This window comes from Thunnus thynnus, chromosome 22, assembly GCF_963924715.1.
Source record: "Thunnus thynnus chromosome 22, fThuThy2.1, whole genome shotgun sequence".
In the NCBI taxonomy this organism is placed as follows: Eukaryota; Metazoa; Chordata; class Actinopteri; order Scombriformes; family Scombridae; genus Thunnus; species Thunnus thynnus.
In genome coordinates, this window is record NC_089538.1 from 1,622,889 (window position 1) to 1,634,693 (window position 11,805).

At 40.3% G+C, this 11,805-nt stretch overlaps 1 protein-coding gene across 10 annotated transcripts in view; it reads right to left on the reverse strand.

Annotated features, from left to right (window-relative positions):
* Positions 1-11,805, reverse strand: part of ehbp1l1a (EH domain binding protein 1-like 1a) — a 63,802-nt gene that overhangs the window by 11,731 nt on the left and 40,266 nt on the right. For 6 of the 10 annotated variants that reach the window (XM_067579195.1, XM_067579192.1, XM_067579191.1 and 3 more), the window contains 9 exons: positions 11,672-11,737; positions 5,794-10,337; positions 5,647-5,701; positions 5,221-5,427; positions 4,104-4,655; positions 1,436-3,643; positions 994-1,168; positions 188-354; positions 60-108 (listed from right to left, as the gene is read on the reverse strand). In XM_067579195.1, coding sequence (XP_067435296.1) covers positions 60-108; positions 188-354; positions 994-1,168; positions 1,436-3,643; positions 4,104-4,655; positions 5,221-5,427; positions 5,647-5,701; positions 5,794-10,337; positions 11,672-11,737 — 8,023 coding nt within the window. The remainder of the gene's footprint in view (positions 1-59; positions 109-187; positions 355-993; positions 1,169-1,435; positions 3,644-4,103; positions 4,656-5,220; positions 5,428-5,646; positions 5,702-5,793; positions 10,338-11,671; positions 11,738-11,805) is intronic. The other 4 variants (XM_067579197.1, XM_067579196.1, XM_067579198.1 and 1 more) reach the window with 4 other exon arrangements.

The following is an 11,805-nucleotide window of genomic DNA, read 5'->3' on the forward strand; positions in this document are numbered from 1 at the left end:
CTTTTGCTATGAAGGTCATTTTTTAATTTAAAATCAACAGATAACCAAACATTAATCACCTTTTTGTTGTTGTGCTTGATGTCATACGGGTCCAGTAATTCAAAATTACTAAACAGAGAAAAAATATTTTATAATACACATTTTTAACATTTTTTTTATCTGCAATCTTATTTTAACTGTTTCTTACATCTTTTCTGGGTAGAAGTGATGTAAGATGGCACAAAAGGCCAGGCCGTTCCTCCAAGAGGTGCTAAAGTTGGTGATCTTCACTCCCTTGTGAGCCTGTGTGACTTCCTGACACCATTCTAGTAGAGACTGACTGGACGTCACCAAGCTTGGACTGCCCGATAGACTCTAGACACACACACACACACAAGCATACAGGAGAGTGCAGAAATCATCTTTGAACTATCTGGTGACTCAGAAGTGGTAACTGAATATAGACTATTCTTAAAGTTTAATTAGTTTAATTATGCTGGACAAACAAGCTGGATGATACATTTGACATTGTCTTACAAAGTTGTTAAGCTAACATGTTTGCTAACGATTGCCTATTTACACATCAAGCAGACAGAGCAACATTAGCATTCATTTGGGGTGTCCAATATTCACTCTCCTTTTAGGTCAGCTTGGGTCTCTACCAACTCCTGAGAAAAATATCTGGCTCCTTAAATGGCTAGATGTTTAACTTCCTTCACCAGCTACTTGCTATCCTTCTGCTGTATCTGCAGGGCAGGTAGCATACAGTCAGTTTACCAGAGCTTTTTCACTTTTTTACTTTTGCTGCTGGAATTGCAGTGAAGGACTTTATAGGCTATTAAACCTGCAGTGTGAAACTTTTGTCTCTCCCTTCTGGCAGTGAGAGTAATTACAAAATTCAAAGTAATTACAGAAACACTGTTGACACTTTCTCACGTCATAGGCTCCACCGTAGCCTACTCTGTCGCTACTGTAACATCCTACACATTACACATAAATGCAGCTTTAACATACTTCTGAAGAGGCAGCCCCATCTGCAGGTCTTTTCTGAGGTGTTGTTGGTTCATTGGCTTGGTGGAAGCCATAAACTTGTGACTTGCTGTCATCTAGGTAAGAACCACCAAAACGCTTCTTGCCACGAAGCATAGGTGCAGACCGACCTGAAGATTCTTCAGCTCTCTCTTTTTGCCTGGAAAGACACACAGAAACAAAGCAAAGTGATTAATAAATTCCACAATTTCTTTGAAATCGTATTTGTCCTAAACAAAAAAACACTGTTTTTTGATGATTTTCCAAACCATGTTGCTAATAAAACCACATACATAGACAATGTTAGAGAATTAGAAAACTAAGGGAAATGAGAATTTCAATTGTGTTGAAAAAATGCAAAACACACATATCTCAGTTATGAGTGCCCCCCGCCCCCCACTCCTTAATGTATACTGACTAATCTTACCTTTCTTCCTCTAAACAACCAGCAGCTACATCTACAGTCACAAAGCCAAAGTCCAACTCTTCGTCCCTCATTTCCTTCTGTGAGTTTATTTCCACTGGTTCACTGCCTTTATCATCCCCCACATGCAGCCAGTCATCCTGAACAGATGTAACAGTAGAAGCTATGGACCTATCAAGCTCTGCTTCCAGGACTTTTTCAATGTCAGCCACCTCAGGTACTGCCTCTGTAGCTTTCTCTGAGTCATCTGTAACACTAGGTTTATCTGTAAAGGTCCAGCCTTCAATTATTTCATCCAGGGCCTTCTCTGTGTCAGTATTTTCTACTGAGTCTGACTGAGGAAATCCTTCCTCTCCCAATACTGTTAACGCATCCTGTTCCAACTCTGATGCAACATAATCTTCTCCTTGGATTGTGACAAAACCTCCTTCAGAGATCATACTTGAATCCAACGATATTGAACCTTCCTTTGTTTCCTGGCTAGTGACCCATGTATCCTCTGGCCTTCTCTGAGAGGATTCAGTTTGTACGGGGAATAAATCGTCTGCAGGTGGTGTGCTATCTGAATAAGTTGCACTGAGACGTTTCTTGTCTCGTGGCAATGGAACAGGCAAGCTTGGCTGTTCATTCTGTTGAAATGGTTCATCACAAGTGGTGTCAGGTACTGTGTCTGACAACCCTGGAGGTGGTGAACCACAAATTGTTGTGTCATCTGGGAATGAACCACTGAGACGTTTCTTTACTCTTGGTTTTGGTACAGGCAAGCTTGAGGATCCTGGTATCTTCTCTGAAGTATCAAGATCCTCTACCTGGACATTGCTCTCAATAGTCAATCTGCTTCTCCTAAAATGTACAGCAGCCTCCTTTTCTCCAGATATAGTATGTTGATCACCCAGATGAAGAAGGGAGAAGCCTTTGTTGTGTTGCACCACTGACAATTCTTTAGGGCTACCTTTCCTTGCTGCCTGTGCCTCCTCCACATGGGAAGCCTGAGATGTCTTCTCTGTAACTGTAAAGTCATCTGGGAAGGAGCCACTGAGACGTTTCCTTACACGAGGTCTTGGGATAGGAAGAGTTGTTTGTTTGTCCTTCTCATCCTCTGATTTCTGAGAAGATGTGTTGATCATATGAACAGATGTGTCACCAGCTACATTTAACTGCTTTATTTCTTCCATATCACCCTTCATAGTATTGTCAATCTGGACTAGTTTTACTGACTCCCTGTTTGCAACATTTAAATTTTGTGTCGTAATTCCCTTTTCACTGCCAATTTTGCCAGATTTACTTAAAGGCAATTTCGTGCCACGCTGTGGAAGACCTATCTTTTTGATGATTGAGACATAAGCAGTTTCTGGCTTTGGTGCAATACTTTCAATTCCCTTTGTTTCTGAGGTAGGAATTCCATCAGAAGACACCTGGACAGATATAGTAATGTCTTTCTGAAGCCATTCAGGAGTACAAGAGATTTGTTCTGTGTCATTTGAGCAGACCAATTCTGTGTCTTGCTGTGGAGATGAACTCCCAACAAAATTAGTTTCTTGAGAGTGTTGTTTAGTTTGGTCTTCTCTACCAACAGATTGTGAAGGGATCATTTCAATGGCTATTTGACTGGGGTTTTCAATGTTCTGTAAAGGTTCAAGAGCACCTGACACATCAGAGCTTCTCTCACAGGGTTGAAGGGGCACAGGATCAGAAGTTTTTAAAGCAGAACTGACTTGGGCATTCAAATCCTGTTGGTCATTAGTTATTGGAGCAGCTCTGTCTCTAGTGACACTATCTTTTCTCCTCAGAGGCTTGCAAGGAGCAGATTTCTGTGATGTTTCAGGTGGCAAACTACCATCTCTTCTTTTTACACGAGGAGGAGGGACGACATCCATGGGTTTCTGCACAGGGAGGAGCTTGACAGACAAACCATCAGATTTTTGTTTGCGGTCTGGTGTTAAACTATCCTTCCTTCTGAGTGGTCGTAATGGAACAGTGCCTTTTTCTTGATCACATCCTTTCTGTTGAGGATCTGGGACTTTTCTCTTTGGCTTTCTGCCTCGCTGAGAAACAGCAATGTCAGCTTGTGGTCCAACTGGACTAAGGTTATGATCATCTGAAGGTTTATCCAAGAGTGTCTCTCTGTGTTCATTGGCATCTGTCAGTGACATATTTGATGAAGGTTGTAGGGCAGTGGCAGAAATTTCTTCAGTGCTTGTTTGTTGGGGGCTTAAGGACAAGAAAGGACAAGCTTCAGAATTTGCTATTCTTTTTGTCATACAGTTGTACCATGCACCTTATCTCCAACCAACTATTAATCTGCTCAACCAAAAAGACAGCAACCAAATCTTGTTACAAATTGCAAAACACAACTGACCATTACCTTTAATATTCCACTTTACTTATGTACATGCGTACTAGCATTAAAACAACACAGAAGCACATAAAGGACACAATGACACAGTTGCCCTGAGTTTACAACACCTATGTACAACACTAGAAAAACAGAAATATTACCATTCCACATCACAATACCAATCCTTAAGGCTATTTAAAAGAGTTGACCATCACAATTTTCCAGAGTAGTAAGCGCTCATAAGCAGAACAAGAGACAATGTTATCACCACAAATTTACACTGTCACACCGTGCAACCAAACACTTAAGTGGGGCACTTTCCCCAGCACTCACCCTTTATCCAGCTGTGAAGAAGTTGACACTGTTCTAACCTCATTCTGTTCTCCCTCAGTCTGGTGCCTTAACAAACCTTCAGTGTACACTGATTTTTGAACAGAGTCCAGCCCTGTCAGTGATCTCTCACTTGTATGCCACTGATCAAGTGAAGCCTCCTGTGCCTCTACTCCTCCATCTTCCTTTGATATTTCAGTGATATCTGCCTCTGTCAAAGGTGGCCATTTCTTCATGCTTGCACAAACCAAAAACCCATCATCGCTATCTGTAGTTGGTGATGGAGACACTGATCGATCACCTACCAAGTCCAACATGTAGGGCTCAGCACTTATTGGATATTCAGTGCTATGTTTGGAGTGAATGTCCTCAAACTGGCCCTCTAAAGGAACTATCTTCTGTATGAAAGTAGTTTCATCTGCACGTGGAAAACACTCATCTGAAGGGTTCACCGTCTTGTCTTTTAGGTCCATTGCAGAGACAGCTTCGAGTTGGTGATCAACTTCAGCTAAAGTAGAGCTGGACGGCCCCAAAATGGATGCTACTGTTTCATAACTGTGAGAAATGGATACTGGAATGAGTTAGTGAAACCTGGAACCATGCAAAAACAATGGTTTCAATAAACATGTATCTAATTAAAGAAACCATTGAGTTTTGGAGATAGTGAAAAAAATACATTCCATGCAGCCTAGGTTTTACTTTGTTTCAAACTTGGATAACATTAAGTCAAGAAGTCAAGAATCTGCATAAAAATAGATAACAAAATGTGCTTAATACATGATACAAGTGGCGTATGAAAAATCACCATGGCCTCAGTATTTTGCTTCAGTACCGCCCCAGTATCACACACAATGAGAACACAAACCTTAAAATTACAAAGAACATTAAGACCTTGTATTTTTCTGTAACATCCACTCAATTTGGTGAAAGTGAAGTGCCAAAAGAGCAGATCAAAATGGGAACCAGTCTTTAATCCAAACAAGTATATTTCATTAAGAATTTAGTGATGTTTTTGATGCTATATGTCAAAACATTCTGTCTCACTTTAGGATTACCAATAATCAACGCACACTGTGTTGCATGCTACACATTATTAGTTTCAAAGCAGTCTTACACTTACCCTTTGTGGAAAACACCCACAATAGCCTTTACTAATCCTGAAGCATCCTCCTCTTTTGCTGAAATAGAGGATTGTGTCTGTTTTTCTGTTACTGTTCCCTCCGCCTCCAATACTTCCCAACCTAAGACGCCTGCTGGCTCTGATGTGTCCAGTGGTTTCTTCACTGTTTGGGCTTCCTCTGCTATCATCCTCTCTATTTGTGATTCGCTGAGGAAAGGGTTTTAAAGTATAATTTCCACAGAACTCAAGTAGCAACACAATAAAAATATAAATACAGTTTTCACAGAGATGCTAAAAGTTACCATGCACAGTATAGTCAAGTTACTAAAGCTACTGTGTATTGGTCCAAGCAGTCCATGTTAGGCAAGCACTAGATTGACCCCTTTCACAGCAAGCAATGCAAAAGCACTGGGCTCTTTGACTTACCCATTATCTACAGAAAGGTCTATGTTTTGCGTTGCAATCCCTTTGAATTTCTCCTCTGTCATAAAAGTAAATACAGTAAAATACCAGAAAAGACACAAGAAAAAGAAAGGTGAATGTGACCTAGATCTTAACACTGAAATGTCTCACCATATGCAAGTGCTTCACTGGGGCTGCTAATACATGTAGAGGGAACACCAGGAATTCTTGCTTCTTTGAGATATGACTGAGTTGATTGTGCATGAGGCAATTCTTGTAATGTATGCTTTTCAGTTGAAGAAGGCAATGGAATAGTCATTTTTTCTTTTCTTGTTGGATTCAATTGTGAATTGCTGGGGAACCCAGGAATTCGAGTCAGATGTGGACATGATGAAGCCATTGCTACCATGTACTTCATTTCATCTTGATGTTTATATTTTTCTGGCAATTTTGCAATAAGAACAATCTTCTCATTCTGCAGCTTCTCAAACAAGACTTTGCTGTGTGTTGCCATAGTTTGTATATTCATACCTTCAGAACTAAGCATCCTTGCTGATGGAAAACCTGGGACACATGAAACACATGGAGCTGATGTGTATAAGCTGACCATGTTTGGTGGTTTGTTTACAACTTGAGCAGAAGGAAAACCACATACTCTAGCCTCTTTTGGGCAGGATGTTACCAATGTCACCATACTCTTCATGTTGTAGCAATATACATGTTGCTGTCCAGCATGTGCCATAATCATTTTCACCCTATTCTTCCTCTGAGGCTTTATCAAAACAGGTTTTGTTTCAGTCAGCCACCCTGTGCATGGAATTGTTGTCATGGATGCAAATCCTTTGAGACTTGAAGCACTTGGGCAACAGTGTACAAAACTTATCATACTGGGTTCAATCTTGGATTTTGTCCGAGGTGCAGAGGGGAACCCTGGTATTCTGGATGCTTCTGGGCAAGATGGTGCTAAGGCCAACATTGCCTTCATAGTTTCTTGGTCTTGATTTGGACCATCAATCACAAAAACTGTCTCCTTTGGAAGCTTATCATATAAAGTGTGTGGATCAGAAAGCCAATGCAATTTGGAGGCCCCTTCACAGGATGCAAATCCAGGGAAACTTGATACTTTGGGGCAAACAGGTACAAGACTCAGCATATTGTATTGGAGGACAGATGGGAAGCCTGGAATCTTTGATGCCCCTGGGCAAGAAGGAACCAAAGCAAACATGTTGTTTGGTTTGTCTATGTTAACTGGTGAGCTGTTGATCCTAAACCGAATGTTCTTTTGTGGTTTGTGCATCAATAAACCCAGCTCAGCAACCCATCCCTCTTCTTTGTGTCCTTCAACTGATGAAAATCCAGGTATGGTAGAAACTTGGGGGCACAAAGGAAGGAGGTTTACTACATTTAGGCCATAATACACAACTTTGGGATTTGGAATAGATGGGAAACCGGGAATACTAGACACTTTAGGACAGGATGGTACGCAGAAAACCATGTTCTTCATTTTCTTCTTGTTCTCATTTGATGTGTCAAATACAACCCCCTTCTTTGGTAGCCTCTTCAACAATGACCCCTGTTCTGTTACCCATCCTACACTGATATTTTCTTCAACTGATGGGAATCCTGGTATATTTGAAACTTGGGGGCACAATGAAAAAAGGCTGATAATATTTGGTGCACAATACATAGTTAGGGGATTTGGATGAGAGGGGAATCCTGATGTCCGTGCCTCTTTTGGACAAGATGGTACAAGGGAAAACATTGTTTTCATTGTTCTCTTATCTCTTTCACATCTGTCGATCAGTGACACCTGCTTTTCTTTCATTCTTGATTCAAATAGTGGCTCCCTGCTCACTGCCCACTCCTTTGAATGATCAGATGATGGAAATCCTGGTATGGTAGAAAATTGGGGGCACGAAGGAAGGAGGTTTACTACATTTTGGCCATAATACACAGCTTTGGGATTTGGAATAGATGGGAAACCGGGAATACTAGACACTTTAGGACAGGATGGTACGCAGAAAACCATGTTCTTCATTTTCTTCTTGTTCTCATTTGATGTGTCAAATACAACCCCCTTCTTTGGTAGCCTCTTCAACAATGACCCCTGTTCTGTTACCCATCCTACACTGATATTTTCTTCAACTGATGGGAATCCTGGTATATTTGAAACTTGAGGGCACAATGAAAAAAGGCTGATAATATTTGGTGCACAATACATAGTTAGGGGATTTGGATGAGAGGGGAATCCTGATGTCCGTGCCTCTTTTGGACAAGATGGTACAAGGGAAAACATTGTTTTCATTGTTCTCTTATCTCTTTCACATCTGTCGATCAGTGACACCTGCTTTTCTTTCATTCTTGATTCAAATAGTGGCTCCCTGCTCACTGCCCACTCTTTTGAATGATCAGATGATGGAAATCCTGGTATGGTAGAAAATTGGGGGCACGAAGGAAGGAGGTTTACTACATTTTGGCCATAATACACAGCTTTGGGATTTGGTATAGATGGGAAACCGGGAATACTAGACACTTTAGGACAGGATGGTACACAGAAAACCATATTCTTCATTTTCTTCTTGTTCTCATTTGATGTGTCAAATACAACCCCCTTCTTTGGTAGCCTCTTCAACAATGACCCTTGTTCTGTTAGCCATCCTACACTGATATTCCCTTCAACTGATGGGAATCCTGGTATCTTTGAAACTTGGGGGCACAATGAAAAAAGGCTGATAATATTTGGTGCACAATACATAGTTAGGGGATTTGGATGAGAGGGGAATCCTGATGTCTGTGCCTCTTTTGGACAAGATGGTACAAGGGAAAACATTGTTTTTATTGTTCTCTTATCTCTTTCACATCTATCGATCAGTGACACCTGCTTTTCTTTCATTCTTGATTCAAATAGTGGCTCCCTGCTCACTGCCCACTCTTTTGAATTATCAGATGATGGAAACCCTGGTATTCGTGACATTTTTGAGCATGAGCTTGAAAGATTGACCATTCTTGGCATGTCAGCAACATGAATCACTCTGGGTTGTGGTACAGAGGGAAAGCCAGGGATGCTGGATTCTCTTGGGCAACTTGGTACAATAGAAATGATTCCTGTCATGTCTTTGTCTATTTTGTTGTTCTCCAAAAGTAATACAGACCCCTTTTTATTTTCCCTCTCCCATAATGTCTGATGAATAGTGTTCCAGTCTTTGCTGTCAGCTTCCTGCATGGATGGAAAACCAGCCAAGCTGGACACAGCTGGGCAAGATGGAAGGAGATTGACCCCACTAGATCCATTATAGATTGCTGTAGGTTCCGGAGCAGATGGAAATCCAGAGATACTAGCTTCTTTTGGACAAGTTGGGGCTAAAGCTGACATAGCTTTTATTTCATCATTATAAGGTTTATCTTCAATCATGACTGTGTTGATTTTTTTTGTCAGTGTTACCCCTACACATTTGTAATCTGTTTCCCAGCTTTTGGTCAAATTCTCCACCAATGATGGAATACCTTCAATACAAGAGGTTTGGGGGCATGAGCCTAAAAGGCTCATCATATCTGATCCACGATGAGACATAGTAGGTTGTAAAATTGAGGGGATGCCTGGTATGCAAGAATGTTTTGGGCAAGTTGGTACCAAAGCTCCCATTTGTTCAATTTCATCCTTCTCTTTTGGTGATACCGACATGACAACAAGCTCAGTTTTCCTTTTCTTCTCCAAAAGAAGCTCCTGTTTAGATACCCATGATCTGTTATCGGCTTCACTGATAGATGGTGAACCAGGTATACTGGACACATTAGGACAACAGGGATAAATATCCACCATACTTGATCCATGAAAGACAAAATTGTGTTGTAGTACAGATGGGAACCCTGGATTTCTGGCCTCTCTGGGACAAGTTGGCACCAGTGAAACCATTCGTATCTTGTTCTTTTCATCATCCTTTGATGCACATGCCAGTGATAGTTCCTTCATTTTTGGTGGTTTCTCCCAGAGTTGCTTTTGATCTATAAGCCAGTGATTTTCATTTACAGGAAATTTGGATGGCATGCCAGCAATGTTTGTCACACTGGAACAGGTTTCCAAGAATGTGGACTGTTTGTACTCAATTTTAGGATTCACAAAATATGGCACAGATTGTGCACTAGTCTTTGTAGGACAGGAAGACTTTTTTCCCACCTTTTGTTCTACTAGATTTGCATGTCCTTTTAAATGAAGAGCACACTCAGTATTTATATTTTCATCATGATTTGATGGCTTTTCCCAAGTAGACTGGCTATCCAGTAGGCATTCATTTATTTGTTTAGAATCAGGAAATTCAAATATGCCACTGACTGTTGGGCATATCGGTATCATATCTACTGTCCCAGCTTCTGTCTTTGCCATTTCATCATAACTGTTCCACATCATGGAAGGGAGACTTGTGTTTATGGCAGCACCAGAGAATGATGGGACCACCATTTCTTTCATCATTTCCCTTTCTTCCTCTGATGCATCTTTAGTTATCTCTGTAGTTGCCTTTGGTAGTTCCTCCCACAGAATGATCCTGTCTGTAGGACATTTTTCTGTACTCGCCTTTGGTAGCTCCTCCCATAGTATGGTCCTGTCTGTAGAATGTTTTTCTAACTGCTGTTCAGCAATATTTATTTGGGTGGATGGGAGTTCTGCTGCACCAGCAATAATTGGGCATGATGGCTGCAGTGAAACCATGTTTTCATGTCTAAAGAGAAGGTAAATACAAGTTATACATAACTTTACTGTAGAAAGATGCCAAATAATAATAGGGTATTAGAGCATTCCCATAATCAACACTGTACTTCAACATATTTTCATCACAATACAAAGCAAGTCTTTCAATGTACCTCAGTCAATGAGAGGTAATCAGTGCTTCACTTCAGAGTACAACGACAACTAATTTACATATGGTAAATTAATATAAAACCGTAATACGAGTATTTCATCATAATTAAAATAGGTATTTTACTTTCATGCATGCAATTTCAACAAATGCTATTCAGTCCAAACACACTCCAGCCTGTAACCTCTGTTAGAGTTAAAAAGCTGCACCCCTGCAAGCACAAAACACATCATGCAACAGTACTTGCTTAGGTTGACTCTATAACTACTCTTATAACAGCCAGTGCTGTAAAACCAGCATTATTACTGGGTAAAAACAATATTTTATATCATTCAACAGAAGTATTTTTCACAGGGTATCCCTATAATCCTCAGTGTTGTGCCACATAAAAATAAAGAACAAATATCTGGAAATTAATATTGAACTGTATTTTTTCATGAAAATAATAGATACATTTGTTTATATTACGAATTTCACTCACACAGATGTAGATGATGATGGTGTTATACACCACTGTGTTGACTTGTATTTAGTTGGATTTCCAAACTGACTTTTTCTGTATTCTGCTGCTGTTTTGTTATTATTTTGTTTTTATATGGCAACCAATTTTGCTCTGTAACAGCTATGACTGGACTATGAACAGTAAGAAATAAGCCTACCTCAAGAGGACATTAGAAATTAAACCATGCAACACATGACTACACGTCGATCAATCCAACAAGAGCAGAGATCAAGTATTAGTCGCTCTGACACTTTACCACACCACTCTCAGAATATCTCACTCAACCTTGATCCACACTGTAAAAATACATAGTAATGATACCCCTTCCTGTGCCTGACTGTAACATCATCTCTACAGAAACTGTTTTATTTGACTCTTCAAAGGACAACAAAACCATGATGTTCTACAGTGACATCAGCAGTTTAGGATTTTATGCCAACAGTATCCCCCATCCCATACAGTGATATCTGTCTTTCTTGAGTACACAAATGAGGACAAAAATGGCTGAAACAATAACAAGTGTCAAAAGGGAAAAATCTGTACAAATTTGGCAAACCACAGAATAACTCTGCTATAGAAGGTATAACACACATGGCAAATGCAAATTAAGCCAGATGCTGTTGATACAGTGCAAATGCATAGTTGTGGAACTGCATCACATCACTGCATCACTGTGCAAACCAAGACAACCCACCTCTTCCTGACACTCAAGAATAATGGCATGTCAGGAATGGAGTGCCATATTCTGCAGTGCAAGTTTCTGAAAACAGAATTGAAAGGCAAATGTTTCAAAAACTAACCCACTCACACCACAGAGATGACTACAAT